This window comes from Polyodon spathula, chromosome 22, assembly GCF_017654505.1.
Source record: "Polyodon spathula isolate WHYD16114869_AA chromosome 22, ASM1765450v1, whole genome shotgun sequence".
Taxonomy (NCBI): domain Eukaryota; kingdom Metazoa; phylum Chordata; class Actinopteri; order Acipenseriformes; family Polyodontidae; genus Polyodon; species Polyodon spathula.
In genome coordinates, this window is record NC_054555.1 from 1,154,454 (window position 1) to 1,171,344 (window position 16,891).

Genomic DNA, 16,891 nt, shown 5'->3' on the forward strand with positions numbered 1-16,891 from the left:
GTGGTTAGAGTCTTGGGCTGCAGTGTGAAGGCAGTGGGTTTGAGTAGCTCAGTGGTGAGAGTGCTGGGCTGCAGTGTGGAAGGCAATGGGTTTGAGTAGCTCAGTGGTGAGAGTGCTGGGCTGCAGTGTGGAGGCAGTGGGTTTGAGTAGCTCAGTGGTGAGAGTGCTGGGCTGCAGTGTGGAAGGCAGTGTGTTTGAGTAGCTCAGTGGTGAGAGTGCTGGGCTGCAGTGTGGAAGGCAGTGTGTTTGAGTAGCTCAGTGGTGAGAGTGCTGGGCTGCAGTGTGGAAGGCAGTGTGTTTGAGTAGCTCAGTGGTTAGAGTGCTGGGCTGCAGTGTGGAAGGCAGTGGGTTTGAGTAGCTCAGTGGTGAGAGTGCTGGGCTGCAGTGTGGAAGGCAGTGGGTTTGAGTAGCTCAGTGGTGAGAGTGCTGGGCTGCAGTGTGGAAGGCAATGGGTTTGAGTAGCTCAGTGGTGAGAGTGCTGGGCTGCAGTGTGGAAGGCAGTGTGTTTGAGTAGCTCAGTGGTAAGAGTGCTGGGCTGCAGTGTGGAAGGCAGTGGGTTTGAGTAGCTCAGTGGTAAGAGTGCTGGGCTGCAGTGTGGAAGGCAGTGGGTTTGAGTAGCTCAGTGGTGAGAAGTGCTGGGCTGCAGTGTGGAAGGCAGTGGGTTTGAGTAGCTCAGTGGTGAGAGTGCTGGGCTGCAGTGTGGAAGGCAGTGGGTTTGAGTAGCTCAGTGGTAAGAGTGCTGGGCTGCAGTGTGGAAGGCAGTGGGTTTGAGTAGCTCAGTGGTGAGAGTGCTGGGCTGCAGTGTGTTTGAGTAGCTCAGTGGTGAGTGTGCTGGGCTGCAGTGTGGAAGGCAGTGGGTTTGAGTATCTCAGTGGTTAGAATCTTGAGCTGCAGTGTGGAAGGCAGTTGGATTGAGTCGCTCAGTGGTTAGAGAAAGTGCTGGGCTGCAGGGTGGAAGGCAGTGGGTTTGACCAAATTCCAAATACCCTTCTTCAAGCAGATGCAATGTTTTATTATTTTACTTGGTAGCCAGTTCTTTCTCTTGAAATTTTACAAGGTGTTTCCATGCATCGTATTGATTTTGCACTATAGAATATATTAAATGGATACATCACCATTTCAGCTTCCTGTAATACATTTGCCTTGTAAAGTACATGCAGTCTAAATCAGGGGTTTCTGAAAACAGCTGAAAGACAGGGAAGCTGAGAATAATGCATCTAGTGTAACCAGACACAGAACAGTTTAAAACCTCAGTACTGAAAGCTACCCTTCATTTCACATTATTATAAGACTCTTCTAAGAAGGAATCAGATTAAAATGCTTTATCTGTCGATCACAAATGTCACAGAGAGAAAGAAGACACAATAGGTGTTAGGCTTACACAAGGGAGAAGTGACACAGCGTGGTCTAGTGGTCCTAATGAGAGCTACCTGGCAAGCAGAGAGGCTGGAGTACTGGAGAGCTGTGGGCCCTAGTGGTGTGACATAAGGACTGGGGTTCATTTTTAGGGGCTAGTTTAGTGAGATATTTAAATACTTTATAGAATACTCTGTTGTTCATAGATACCACACCCGGTGCCTCAAGCTTAGAACGTGATCTGATTTGAAAGCCTAAGGGGGACCTGCCCTTTCACACAGCTGCCACAGACATTTCTTCATATTTCTACTTGAAAAAAGTGAATATCATAGTTCTCAGGAAGGTCAGTTAGTGATGTGTCACAACAGTCACCAAAAACAGGATAGGTGTGTCGATTCTACCGAGAAGCTAACCTTTGCGGAACGTGAAGAAATCCATATTCAGAGTGACTTCACAAATACGACCACAAGGTTACACCCACACCCCCCGTTATGTACAGATTTATACACACATACTGTATACACCTATACACAAAAACACATCTGAGCTTTAAATATACAAAAGGCTACTGAAGAGACAATATCCCAGATGTGGGTATTCACTATCTGAGCACTACCACCTGGGAGGGAACATGAGGAAATTATAATTTAATACCTGAAAGAATAAATCACTTTTATCCCCCGTCCACCCCCTGGCTGATTTCGGCGATGGTATTGTCTCATAATGATATCCTATCCAGACAGTTTTGAGTTTGATTAGTTTTAATGTCATTGAATTATACTGAGTTTTCTACACAGTACCAGAAACAATACTACAGTCTAAACTGCAGGATGAAAGTGTTTATCCATTGGAATTCTTGCAGGAGAATGTCAGCGGCAGGAAACTCAAAAGAACAGGAAAAGTCAATGTTTATATCTATCAGTGTATAACCCTACAGCATGTAACATGTCAGCTAAGCATGCTGGCTGTGAATGTGCATGCTAATGAATACACAGATGAATCAAGCACAGTTTTATGCATTCGAAGGTGGCAATACTTGCATTCTCTAATAGTTAAAGAACACAAAAAAATAGATGCTGTATCACAAATACAGTGTGATACAGTGAACACTTTAACCCCACGCCAGGAATTAAGTGCTCTGGTTCAGGGCGACTCTGTACATCGAACCGTTCACAAAATACAGGGCAGTACTCTGAAACGTTAGTTTACTGTGGCGAGCTGTGCTTTAGGTTTTGTCAGTGTGGTGGTGGAACAGGGGAAAGTTATATTAATGTTCCAAGTAATGTGTGATTGAGCCTGTGTCCTGTTTCCACACAGCGCCTCTCATTGCAGAATGGGCCTCAGTCACTTGCACAACACTGGAATCACTGTTACACGCAAGTATTGACCAACAGTCAGCAGCTTCTCAAGTATTTCTTCAGGCAGCTTTCCTAAACCAGGCAGGATCCTGAGCCACGGAGGGGCAGTATCACAGCTGTGTGTGAAAACATTCTCACAAGAGCCCAGCTGTTTTTCAAATACAGCCCCCCTCTCTTTTATTTATTCTGCTGTCTCACTTACACGTTATAAAACAGGGAACTACTGAAGACGGTGAATTAGTGAATGGGTTTTACTCAATACAATATAGGGCTTGTGCAATGTGCTGTTTAAACTAGTGCAATATGCTGTTTAAACCTGTACAATGTGCTGTTTAAACCTGTACAATGAGCTGTTTAAACCTGTACAGTGTGCTGTTTAAACCTGTACAGTGTGCTGTTTAAACCTGTACAATGAGCTGTTTAAACCTGTACAATGAGCTGTTTAAACCTGTACAATGTGCTGTTTAAACCTGTACAATGAGCTGTTTAAACCTGTACAGTGTGCTGTTTAAACCTGTACAATGAGCTGTTTAAACCTGTACAGTGTGCTGTTTAAACCTGTACAATGTGCTGTTTAAACCTGTACAGTGTGCTGTTTAAACCTGTACAGTGTGCTGTTTAAACCTGTACAGTGTGCTGTTTAAACCTGTACAATGAGCTGTTTAAACCTGTACAATGAGCTGTTTAAACCTGTACAATGAGCTGTTTAAACCTGTACAATGAGCTGTTTAAACCTGTACAATGTGCTGTTTAAACCTGTACAATGTGCTGTTTAAACCTGTACAATGTGCTGTTTAAACCTGTACAATGAGCTGTTTAAACCTGTACAATGTGCTGTTTAAACCTGTACAATGTGCTGTTTAAACCTGTACAGTGTGCTGTTTAAACCTGTACAGTGTGCTGTTTAAACCTGTACAATGTGCTGTTTAAACCTGTACAGTGTGCTGTTTAAACCTGTACAATGTGCTGTTTAAACCTGTACAATGTGCTGTTTAAACCTGTACAATGAGCTGTTTAAACCTGTACAATGTGCTGTTTAAACCTGTACAGTGTGCTGTTTAAACCTGTACAATGAGCTGTTTAAACCTGTACAATGAGCTGTTTAAACCTGTACAATGTGCTGTTTAAACCTGTACAATGTGCTGTTTAAACCTGTACAATGTGCTGTTTAAACCTGTACAATGTGCTGTTTAAACCTGTACAATGTGCTGTTTAAACCTGTACAGTGTGCTGTTTAAACCTGTACAATGAGCTGTTTAAACCTGTACAATGTGCTGTTTAAACCTGTACAATGAGCTGTTTAAACCTGTACAATGTGCTGTTTAAACCTGTACAATGAGCTGTTTAAACCTGTACAATGTGCTGTTTAAACCTGTACAGTGTGCTGTTTAAACCTGTACAATGAGCTGTTTAAACCTGTACAATGTGCTGTTTAAACCTGTACAATGTGCTGTTTAAACCTGTACAATGTGCTGTTTAAACCTGTACAATGTGCTGTTTAAACCTGTACAATGAGCTGTTTAAACCTGTACAATGAGCTGTTTAAACCTGTACAATGTGCTGTTTAAACCTGTACAATGTGCTGTTTAAACCTGTACAATGAGCTGTTTAAACCTGTACAATGTGCTGTTTAAACCTGTACAATGTGCTGTTTAAACCTGTACAATGAGCTGTTTAAACCTGTACAATGTGCTGTTTAAACCTGTACAATGTGCTGTTTAAACCTGTACAATGTGCTGTTTAAACCTGTACAATGTGCTGTTTAAACCTGTACAATGAGCTGTTTAAACCTGTACAATGTGCTGTTTAAACCTGTACAATGTGCTGTTTAAACCTGTACAGTGTGCTGTTTAAACCTGTACAATGTGCTGTTTAAACCTGTACAGTGTGCTGTTTAAACCTGTACAGTGTGCTGTTTAAACCTGTACAATGAGCTGTTTAAACCTGTACAATGAGCTGTTTAAACCTGTACAATGAGCTGTTTAAACCTGTACAATGTGCTGTTTAAACCTGTACAATGAGCTGTTTAAACCTGTACAGTGTGCTGTTTAAACCTGTACAATGAGCTGTTTAAACCTGTACAGTGTGCTGTTTAAACCTGTACAATGTGCTGTTTAAACCTGTACAATGTGCTGTTTAAACCTGTACAATGAGCTGTTTAAACCTGTACAGTGTGCTGTTTAAACCTGTACAATGAGCTGTTTAAACCTGTACAGTGTGCTGTTTAAACCTGTACAATGTGCTGTTTAAACCTGTACAATGTGCTGTTTAAACCTGTACAATGAGCTGTTTAAACCTGTACAATGTGCTGTTTAAACCTGTACAATGTGCTGTTTAAACCTGTACAATGAGCTGTTTAAACCTGTACAATGTGCTGTTTAAACCTGTACAATGTGCTGTTTAAACCTGTACAATGTGCTGTTTAAACCTGTACAATGAGCTGTTTAAACCTGTACAGTGTGCTGTTTAAACCTGTACAATGAGCTGTTTAAACCTGTACAATGTGCTGTTTAAACCTGTACAATGAGCTGTTTAAACCTGTACAGTGTGCTGTTTAAACCTGTACAATGTGCTGTTTAAACCTGTACAATGTGCTGTTTAAACCTGTACAGTGTGCTGTTTAAACCTGTACAATGTGCTGTTTAAACCTGTACAATGTGCTGTTTAAACCTGTACAATGAGCTGTTTAAACCTGTACAATGAGCTGTTTAAACCTGTACAATGTGCTGTTTAAACCTGTACAATGTGCTGTTTAAACCTGTACAATGAGCTGTTTAAACCTGTACAGTGTGCTGTTTAAACCTGTACAGTGTGCTGTTTAAACCTGTACAATGAGCTGTTTAAACCTGTACAATGTGCTGTTTAAACCTGTACAATGAGCTGTTTAAACCTGTACAATGAGCTGTTTAAACCTGTACAATGTGCTGTTTAAACCTGTACAATGAGCTGTTTAAACCTGTACAATGTGCTGTTTAAACCTGTACAATGTGCTGTTTAAACCTGTACAATGAGCTGTTTAAACCTGTACAATGTGCTGTTTAAACCTGTACAATGAGCTGTTTAAACCTGTACAATGTGCTGTTTAAACCTGTACAATGTGCTGTTTAAACCTGTACAATGAGCTGTTTAAACCTGTACAATGTGCTGTTTAAACCTGTACAATGCTGTTTAAACCTGTACAATGAGCTGTTTAAACCTGTACAATGAGCTGTTTAAACCTGTACAATGTGCTGTTTAAACCTGTACAATGTGCCGTTTAAACCTGTACAATGAGCTGTTTAAACCTGTACAATGAGCTGTTTAAACCTGTACAATGTGCTGTTTAAACCTGTACAATGAGCTGTTTAAACCTGTACAATGTGCTGTTTAAACCTGTACAATGTGCTGTTTAAACCTGTACAATGAGCTGTTTAAACCTGTACAATGAGCTGTTTAAACCTGTACAATGTGCTGTTTAAACCTGTACAATGAGCTGTTTAAACCTGTACAATGTGCTGTTTAAACCTGTACAATGAGCTGTTTAAACCTGTACAGTGTGCTGTTTAAACCTGTACAATGAGCTGTTTAAACCTGTACAGTGTGCTGTTTAAACCTGTACAATGAGCTGTTTAAACCTGTACAGTGTGCTGTTTAAACCTGTACAGTGTGCTGTTTAAACCTGTACAATGAGCTGTTTAAACCTGTACAATGTGCTGTTTAAACCTGTACAATGTGCTGTTTAAACCTGTACAATGAGCTGTTTAAACCTGTACAATGAGCTGTTTAAACCTGTACAATGTGCTGTTTAAACCTGTACAATGAGCTGTTTAAACCTGTACAATGTGCTGTTTAAACCTGTACAGTGTGCTGTTTAAACCTGTACAATGTGCTGTTTAAACCTGTACAATGAGCTGTTTAAACCTGTACAGTGTGCTGTTTAAACCTGTACAATGTGCTGTTTAAACCTGTACAATGTGCTGTTTAAACCTGTACAATGTGCTGTTTAAACCTGTACAATGTGCTGTTTAAACCTGTACAATGTGCTGTTTAAACCTGTACAATGAGCTGTTTAAACTTGTACAGTGTGCTGTTTAAACCTGTACAATGAGCTGTTTAAACTTGTACAGTGTGCTGTTTAAACCTGTACAATGAGCTGTTTAAACCTGTACAGTGTGCCGTTTAAACCTGTACAATGAGCTGTTTAAACCTGTACAGTGTGCCGTTTAAACCTGTACAGTGTGCTGTTTAAACCTGTACAGTGTGCTGTTTAAACCTGTACAATGAGCTGTTTAAACCTGTACAATGTGCTGTTTAAACCTGTACAATGAGCTGTTTAAACCTGTACAATGTGCTGTTTAAACCTGTACAATGTGCTGTTTAAACCTGTACAATGAGCTGTTTAAACCTGTACAATGTGCTGTTTAAACCTGTACAATGTGCTGTTTAAACCTGTACAATGTGCTGTTTAAACCTGTACAATGAGCTGTTTAAACCTGTACAATGAGCTGTTTAAACCTGTACAATGTGCTGTTTAAACCTGTACAATGAGCTGTTTAAACCTGTACAGTGTGCTGTTTAAACCTGTACAATGAGCTGTTTAAACCTGTACAATGTGCTGTTTAAACCTGTACAATGTGCTGTTTAAACCTGTACAATGTGCTGTTTAAACCTGTACAGTGTGCTGTTTAAACCTGTACAATGAGCTGTTTAAACCTGTACAATGTGCTGTTTAAACCTGTACAATGTGCTGTTTAAACCTGTACAATGAGCTGTTTAAACCTGTACAGTGTGCTGTTTAAACCTGTACAATGTGCTGTTTAAACCTGTACAGTGTGCTGTTTAAACCTGTACAGTGTTCGTGTAAGACCAGCAGAAGTTCAGGCTTCAGAAATAGGAAAGGGTCTTCATAGCAACCTGAAGTGCCGCAATGCAAGTACACGTGATGTACTGTCAGTAACTTTTCTAATAAGGCAGAGTGCACTCAACTACAGGACAATGCACTCGTCATGCACATATACTGTACACGAATCACCTATGTAATGTCGTTTGAACACGGATACCTTATTCTATGCGTACGCATGATACATACGTTGCACAGTAAATTGGCACAATGCTTCCTCCCACATCACGTGACAGGGGTGTTTATGGCTGCCACGAAAACCAGTGTAAAAACCCCAAATGCTGACGTTTCCCTTAATACTCAAATTTCCATCCCTTCCAGTGCTGTGCAATGCTTCTGCTTGAATGATTAACGGTGAAAACAGAACTGTGGCAGAGACGGCGGTAAGTGTCTCTTTAAATTTAAGTTTCGTAGTTGCTATCGTTTTTTTTTTTGTACCGTTAACTTGCAAACTGCCAGATGTTCCTGTCCGGCTGATGCGCGGAAACTTTGGAGAACTTTTTTTTTTCTTCTGTGAAAGAGTTTCATATTTAAAGTTTAAAATGCATTTATTATATATAAACATTATAACTTGTATATAGTATAATGCATGTATGCTTTATTGCATTATTATTGCTGTATTTGTTTTAATAATGTATGTATTATGGTGGTTGATTGGTAGACCAAACAGTTCTACAAATAACTAAATACTGGTGCACTTGTGGTTAAATTACTTGCCGGTCCGGCACAACGCTCACGTGTTTCTTTGGGAGTTTTACAACAGTCTGTATTTGATTACTGCATTCCTTTCAGTACCTTGTTAAACAAACGTCATAACATGCAACGCACATAACCCCAAAACAGAGGTTAAACACACGCGGGGCATGTCTGATCTTCCGTGCAATGCAGAGAGAATGGACCGAGCCACCAACAGCTATTTTAGCCCATGTCTGCCAAAGTGCTTTATTGTTGTTTTATTGAAAGTTCTCTGGGTCTTTTTTAATTTAGTTCATATGCTGGGTTTCTAGGTACAGTGTTACAGTGTAAAGTGATATCCCATACTGTACTCACAGAGGGGGCATTGTACTACAGAAATGCAAACAGGTTCGGTAAGCCAAGTTACAAAGAAGCTCATTCTCCTCTTGTAGCATTCTCACTGAAAGTAGGCTGTCTCTGTGTTTTATCTGAGCAGCCTGACTATCACTGCAACAGAAGCTCACAACAACATATTGAATACACAATAATCAAAGCACTTGGTATTAAAAAAAAAAAAAAGAAAAGTTCTAAAGTCATGCATGTGCTGAGCGAGGTGCCGATGGGGCGCCAGGGCAAATAATCAATTCATGAACCCCAAACAGGACCTTATCTAAACAATGACTCAAGCACGGCTGGTTTCACAGCCTCGATCAGCACTAATCTTTGACTACCTTACCTAAGGTAACAACAAGGCAGTCCAAGATAGGGCACGTAAAACTGAGCATACATCATTAGAACTGGGCCCTTCTTGGTATTATACACATCATTTGGCTGGTTTCACAGACCCTGATTAGAACTAGCTAACGCTTGCTTAGTTAAGATAGTCTGAGAAAGATCAGAACTTGGCTTTTGTGAAACCAGCTGCATCTGGTTTTAAAGTAAAAAGTACTTGCTTGCCCGTTTGTGATGCGATTCAAACAGCAGTGGTATATAAATCAAGCTGCCACCTATTTCAGCTAGTGCTGTGTGTGGTGTTCAGAGCAATCACCAAAACGCGGGTCTGCTTCACTTAGCTTCTTGAAGGTTTAACCCAGAATTCTGATTGAGCATTTCGAAGTCATGGAGAATCTTTAGATTTGCTTCTTTTTTTGTTGTTGTTTTAGATCAGTTACATTGATGTCATCAACAGCGGAAAAAACTCAAGTACACGGTAGAAAGTATAAAAAAAAAAACCTGTGTGTCGGCACAGTAGATCACTGAGCCCGCCCTGATGATGAGGCTGGCCAGTCAGCGGAGAGCCTCTGTGTCTGCGAGACTGACTTAAATCAGCATCAGTCAAGCAGCCGTCAAGGTTGTGTGCACACAGCTCTCAGAACAGCCATGCGCCTCTCTGCCTCTTTGGAAGTAGTTTTTTTAAGGATCATTTTATGGCTGGGGGTGAATCAGTTTAAGTGGAGCCCCATGAGAGGAGCACATCACAGGAGAGGGGGGTCCAGGGTATAATATACCAAACAACGCTTTATAACAGCCATTCATTTTAAACCATTGTGCACAGTGGATCACAGCCACTCTGTAAAGCAAGACCAACAGTACTTTATAATAAGTGATGGGAAATTCAATTGTAGACTTGAGCTTTTTCATGCGTGGTGACCTCATGAGGATGGGCAAAAACAACCTCTCTTCTTGTCGATATGGGGACATACAAAAGAGAAAAATGCACGGTGATCTCGTACTAGGCTTGGTGATAGTGTGTTACCCTGTTGCATGATACCCTCATAAGAGGCTTGGAGAAAAAAAGTCAATTGAAAATATGTTTACTACGTGTCCAAAAGTACTTCATAGAATAAGTGCATAGAATAAATGAAATATCACACTGGAGTTATTTAAAGACATTTTAAAGTCATTAAAGCTCAATAGGATAGTTTTATTTTGAAATCATTTACTAACCATTTGTTGATTTTTCAACACAATATTATAGTTCCCTTTTAATGAAAACTATTGCAGCTGTGGAGAGGTGGGCCTGTGCAAGACTACTGACAGTGAAGGTGATATTCCGGATTCAGTGGGTTGCCCAATGCCAGTCTTGTTGTGAAAGCACTGATTAGTCAGCATGAGGCGACAGACTTGCATCTATAAATATGTAGAAGTTACAACCGGACTGACCCCTCTGTCTTTTCTTCAGGAGGGATGGCAGGAGTAGAGAAGATGGCTGGAGAGGAGAATGGCCAGTCGGGGGACCAGGGGGCCTCACTGGGCAGAGCAGTGGACAGGAAGGGGTACATCCCGGTGCTTTTAGAAGAGCAGGAGAAGGAGGCGGAAGACCTCAAGTCTGTACTGACCAGGAAGCTCAAAAAGAAATGTCTCTGCAGCCCTAGCCGAGCCAAAGAGCTGGTGCTGGGGTTCTTCCCTATTCTGAGTTGGCTTCCCCAATACAAGCCTAAGGAGTGGCTCTTGGGGGACGTGATGTCCGGCTTGATCGTGGCTATCCTCCTGGTGCCCCAGTCCATCGCTTACTCCCTCCTGGCTGGCCAGGAACCTGTCTACGGCCTCTACACCTCCTTCTTCTCCTGCATCATCTACGCGGTGCTGGCCTCCTCGCGCCATGTCTCCGTGGGGATATTCGGCGTGCTTTGTCTGCTGGTGGGCCAGGTGGTGGACAGGGAGCTGCAGGCAGCTGGCTACACCACTGAAGGGGGTAGAAACCAGACCGGGATGACTGGAGCAGGCAACCTCACTACAGGGATGACCTGCGACCAGAGCTGCTATGCCATATCTGTGGCAACCATGCTCACCTTCATGGCAGGGTTGTATCAGGTAAGTGTGGGGCTGCATGGTACAGGTGGGAGGGACCAGAGTGGGACTGAAGCCTGAAACAGTGAGTTGAAATGTACTCTAACAGCCATACATTTAGACTTGGCCGATAATAAGCTGAAATTAAGAATCTGATTTACATGACTAAGTACTGGTAATCGGTACATTTATAAATGATATTTCCATAATAATAATAATAATAATAATAATAATAATACGGTGGATCTTGAAAGACAAAAAATTTAAATGCATTAAGTCGAGTTCACGAGATAAAGGATCTCAGGATCTAGACAGAAAACATTTAATTTTTTTTCCGCCCTCAGTAAGTCACTGCATAATAATGATGATAACAGTGATAGTAACAATATGAATAAGATCTGGTTGCTGCTTGTGTGTCTAGGTGCTGATGGGGCTTTTCCAGGTGGGTTTTGTCTCGGTATACCTGTCCGACTCCCTCCTGAGCGGTTTTGCCACGGGGGCCTCCCTCACCATCCTCACCTCCCAGGTGAGGCACCTCCTGGGGCTCAAGCTGCCACGGGTGCAGGGTCTGGGCTCCCTGGTGAAAACCTGGGTCAGCCTCTTCCAGAACCTAAAGGACACCAACCTGTGTGACCTCGTCACCAGCCTGCTGTGCCTGCTGGTGCTGGTGCCCACCAAGGAGCTGAACGACCGCTACAAGGCCAAGCTCAAGGCGCCGATCCCCATGGAGCTGCTGGTGGTCATCGTGGCCACCCTGGCCTCCCACTATGGCCGCTTTGAGGAGCGGTTCCACTCTGGCGTGGCAGGCACTATCCCTACAGGGTTCCAGCCCCCACAGATGCCCGACTGGTCCCTAATCCCCAACGTGGCCCTCGACGCCTTCTCCATCGCTATCATCGGCTTTGCCATCACTGTCTCCCTCTCCGAGATGTTTGCCAAGAAGCACGGCTACACCGTGGACGCCAACCAGGAGATGTACGCCATCGGCTTCTGCAACATCCTGCCTTCCTTCTTCCGCTGCTTCACCACCAGCGCCGCGCTCACCAAGACGTTGGTCAAGGATTCCACTGGCTGCCACACACAGCTCTCCAGCCTGATCACTGCCCTAGTGCTATTGCTGGTGCTGCTGGTCATCGCTCCCCTCTTCTACTCCCTGCAGAAGTGAGCCAACCAAATCCGTCTGACTGTGCTGTGGGGATGGAATTAAGACTCCTATTGCATAGCAGTTTCACCCATTACATGTTTTATTACGAGCTTGATTAGCCAGAGTAGGTAACAAGCTCAGTCGTGTGTTATTAAACTCAGAATGGATCAAACTGCTATGCAATGGGAGTCTTATTTCCATCTCTGATGCTGTGTTTTCTTGTACTATTTTATGCAGAAAATTCACATTATTATAATTACTATTAGAATTATTATTATCATCTTATGTATCATTACAATATTATATGTGACAAAGAAATTCCATGACAAATTGTTTAAAAAAATGTTTTTTTTCTAAATGAAGAGAACCCAATTTTGTGTACGTTTTTCCTGCAGGTGTGTGCTGGGTGTCATCATCATTGTGAACCTGAGGGGGGCGCTGCGCAAGTTTGGTGACATCCCCCAGATGTGGCGGGTGAACCGCGTGGACGCAGCCATCTGGCTGGTCACCATGGCAACCTCAGCCCTGGCCAACACAGAGCTGGGCCTGCTGGTGGGCGTGGCGTTCTCTGCGTTCTGCGTCCTGGCTCGCACTCAGAGGGCGCGGGCAGCTGAGCTGGGCCGGGTGGGCGAGACCGGTCTCTACGAGGAGCTGAGCGCGTACAGAGGCCTGAGAGCCCATGCCGGCTTCATCGTCTTCCGCTTCGAGGCTCCCGTCTACTACGCCAACCAATCCCTGTTCAAGAAAGCGCTCTACCGCTGCGTGGGGCTGGACCCTGCCAAGGAGGCAGCCCTGCGGAGAAAAGAGCAGCAGCAGAAAAAGAAGAAGGAGAAGGGCAAAGAAAAAGAGGAAGAGGCCGGGTTAGAGGGCAAGGGAGAGGCTAGTCCAGACAGCGATGTGGCCACAATGGCTCAGGCAATTGTTCCAGAGAAGCGCAGTTTTCACACATTGGTCATAGACTGCAGTCCAGTGCTGTTTCTGGACACGGCCGGTGTGAATGCCATGAAGGAGGTTTACAAAGACTATAAAGAGCTTGGAGTTGGAGTGCTCCTGGCCCAGTGCAATCCCTCGGTACTGGACTCCCTTCGCAGGGGGGGCTATCTGCAGCAGGGCAGCGACGATGCACAGCTGGTGTTTTGTACCATCAACGATGCTGTGGGATCCACTCAGAGCCGCTGCACTGAGAACGGAGGCTGTGAGATAGACTCTCACTGCTAAACATGATGGCAGGAACATTCAGACATCCATAAAATACAAAATATGTACAGTATAGAGATAGGGTTATGCAATATGAAGTGCCTTATAAAGCTGTGTATTTCAGAGTCACAATAAGCCAGTATTTTGTAACATCTTTACTTATTTGGCTCAGGGTAACCCTGAAGCCAGTGGGCGTGTGCTTTGTAAAGGTCTGATATTTTTTTTGTAGGGAATAATATACTTCTGTTTCTTATGTTAATCCCTTCAGTTGTTTGAAGGAATAGCATTATATCATTGTTAAGTTAAGTAGAATTATTTGATATACAATGCATTTACTGGCTTTCAGTACACTAGAATCATTCAGCATTAAACACGTAATACACAATCATGTAGATGCACTGTTGAACAGAGAGATCAGAGATTCGTTTAAATGTCAGTGAAAACTGTGACAGTGCAATTTTAAATTCTGATGGAAGGTTTTTAACAAAGAAATAACTGTGTTGCTGTCCAGATTCTCCCCTATGGATTTCAGGTCCTGACAAAATCAGACACAAACCGGGAGGGTGTCCAGACCCCCTGCTGACAGTCCAGATGAGTTACTCTCTGTGCTACTCAAAGACATGCACGCTCGTGCCCTATAACTGCTGTTACAAAGTAATTTGCACTTGCCTTAAATTGCATAAACGGGAACAAAGAGTAAGTAAACTGCAGTCTAACTGCATTCCAAAGATCTATCACTGCACACAGAGTAGTGTGTGGGTCCCAATCTGTCATCACACAGTAACAGGTCTCGAGTTGCGTGTTGGTATTACCAGCCCGAACCCAGCCAGAGATGCGTATTGTCGTGTGCTAATATTTTCTATCCCGTCTGTTGTTTTCTATTTTCTGTTACATTGGAGGTTAGTTTAAATAAAGCTGCTGACCAGGGAATGGCGTGACGTAGGAACATGTATATTATAGGAATAGATTTTTTGCATGTACATGAAGATTACAAGAACATATTGTTTTCAGTATAGCATGGAGTTATTACAAGTCCAGGACTTGTTAAATGAGTAATTATATGCTATAGTGGGTCCAAAAAAAAAAAGTACAAAATGTCTGTTCAGAACTTTAAAAGCAACTAAAGATGATGGTAAACGTGACGTGGACGGTGGATTGAAACAGCATTTATTCACACAGTCGCATTGGCTCTGCTGCTGACCTGCAGACACTAGAGCCCTTGTGAAGACCTGGAAAGACCTGACTTGTGAAGACTACAGTCTGTCTTAAAGTAGTTCTTTCCTTTCCGTCCCAGTTTATTTTTTGACAGAAACACTGCCCTCTTGTGGGATAGATTATTAAAACAGTTATCTCTGAGAGGCTCAACATGATCATGGTAATATTAAAAGGTAACAGACTTGAAGGTTTGTTGAAATAAAGAAGATGCGGTTCATACCAAGCAAGGGGGCAACACCCAGTGCCACATCATTTATTAAGTTTCTACACTAGATACAGGAAGAATCAATAAATATAAACCTCAATGCTTCTCTAGGAGACTCTGTATAAAGACTAGCTGTTTTGTATATCTTCGCTGCCTTTTATCATGTATTCTGATCATGTATTCTGATTTGTAATTGATCTATTTTAAAGTGGTGCATAATCTAACAGATGTGTTTCTCTGATCTCTCATTATTTGACCAATGCAAGGGCTAATGATGTGTGTAAATGCCAGCACTCACTGTGGAACACTGTCCCCACATGGAGTCCAGGCAGCTCAGGTAATGAGAGCTCACTGTGGAACACTGTGCCCTCACATGCAGTCCAGGCAGCTCAGATAATGAGAAATCCTGACTCCACAAACCCCAAGAAGCCAGTTTTCAGTTATATTGCAACTCCGGGAGGTGCTGAAATAGAAGCTGATACAGTCCCACTTCTTCGCGGAGACCAGCGTGCTGAGATAGAAGCTGACGCATAAATAAACTATACATATAAGGATGTGATCATTTATGTGGAAAGGGCAAACTTGTTTGAACTATAAATGCAGAGAATACTGGCTTTATAAAAAAGTGTTTTTCATGTGAAGCCTGCCCCCTTGATGTGCTGGTTCTATGAACTGCAACATGAAGCTTTTACAAAAAGGCAAGTAATACAGAACACTTTGTAAAATAACATCTGCCTTAAAAGCTTTATGACACAACTGAGTCTCTCTGAATTATCAGTATGAAGCTGGTCAGTGCTGAATCACTTGACATTTCCAGATGACAAATGGATATTTCAGTCTTGGCTACCGATGACGTGTAGCCTGTGTGCTGTTCTGTTAAGAATGTCTAAATACACTTGACTACAGAGACCCTGGGAGAGTGAAACGCAATCATGGAGAAATGTAATTAGTGACAGAGCCATGACTTTTGATCTGGTGATTCACAGCAGCTTGTCACAATTCAGTGTGATGGATAATACCATTGCTGTTTCGTTCCCCTTTAAACACACATAATTTAAAGTCATCAGGTTGAAACGTGGTTTAATCATTCTGTAACCTGAGGAAACACGAAGGAGCACAGATAGCAGAACGACTTCGCAGCAGCAACATATTCCTTGCATTGTTCTTCATTCCTGCATGAAATCCCTTAGAATCAGCTGCATGGTTAAGTGACAACCCTCGACCACCAGAGGGCAGACATGGACTGATATTCAGTACACGCAGGCTGCAGACAGCAGAGACGTAGCATTAATATTCCAATGTTCTGCGTGGGTGATGAGATGATGAAATATGTTTCATTTTAAGAATGAGGCTTATCATTTAATAGTTAAGATCACCAGGAAGGAGATGTCAAACAAAAAAGACTCATGTTGACATGTGTTTGTTCAGTTTAATGGAAAACGGTATTAGAAATGTACAGTATGTTACACTGAATGTTTATTTTCGAAGTTATATATGTTAGTGCCATTGATTATCCCTGTAAACTGACACCAAACATCCCAATCACTTTATCAGCAATCTGAGACAGTGTAGGACACAACTAGACATAAAGCTGAGGGGACACAAAGCTGCTTTTTTCAGGAACAGTGGCTTGAAAACCTGATTCCAAGAGAGCGGGAGACCTAGTCTGAGGCAACTGCTGTATCAAACCCCAAGTCTCCCCTGGTGTGCCGTGCAGTGGCCTGAAACCTTGTCTCCTGAAACCAAGTTCCAAGCGACAAAGTGGCTTTGTGTTCCCTCTGTCTTTTACGTTGTAACCAGAGCACTGGCGCTCTATGAGTCTCCTGCATGTTCAATGGAATTACAAGACGGTAATTGGACTCATTTAAATGACTCTGTGGCCCTACGCAGTTCTTTGTGTACGACAACCCGAGTGCATGTGTCTGAGATGAAAGAGACTGAATTAAAATGACTGAGGCTTTGATGTTTCTGGTGTCAAATGTAATAGCTGCTTGTACTCAAACGACTTTCACGTTTGAAGAAAATGTCTAACACATGGTGTATTCGCACAGTTAGCCCCATCATACTGCAGA

General features: G+C 42.7%; 1 protein-coding gene across 1 annotated transcript; it reads left to right on the forward strand.

Moving 5' to 3' along the window:
• The first annotated feature begins 7,812 nt into the window (after nucleotides 1-7,812).
• Nucleotides 7,813-16,502, forward strand: LOC121297351 (sulfate transporter-like). Its single transcript, XM_041223630.1, has 4 exons — nucleotides 7,813-7,976; nucleotides 10,451-11,082; nucleotides 11,480-12,219; nucleotides 12,598-16,502. The coding sequence occupies exons 2-4, from the start codon at nucleotides 10,456-10,458 to the stop codon at nucleotides 13,418-13,420; spliced, it is 2,190 nt and encodes a 729-aa protein (XP_041079564.1). The 5' UTR covers nucleotides 7,813-7,976; nucleotides 10,451-10,455; the 3' UTR covers nucleotides 13,421-16,502.
• Nucleotides 16,503-16,891: the final 389 nt, after the last annotated feature.

Excerpts from the sequence above, each read along its gene's own strand:
- LOC121297351 (XM_041223630.1), top strand. The coding sequence starts at position 10,456 with ATGGCAGGAGTAGAGAAGATGGCTGGAGAGGAGAATGGCCAGTCGGGG. Across the intron at positions 11,083-11,479 it reads TCATGGCAGGGTTGTATCAG|GTGCTGATGGGGCTTTTCCA; the intron begins GTAAGTGTGGGG and ends TTGTGTGTCTAG. Across the intron at positions 12,220-12,597 it reads CTCTTCTACTCCCTGCAGAA|GTGTGTGCTGGGTGTCATCA; the intron begins GTGAGCCAACCA and ends TTTTTCCTGCAG.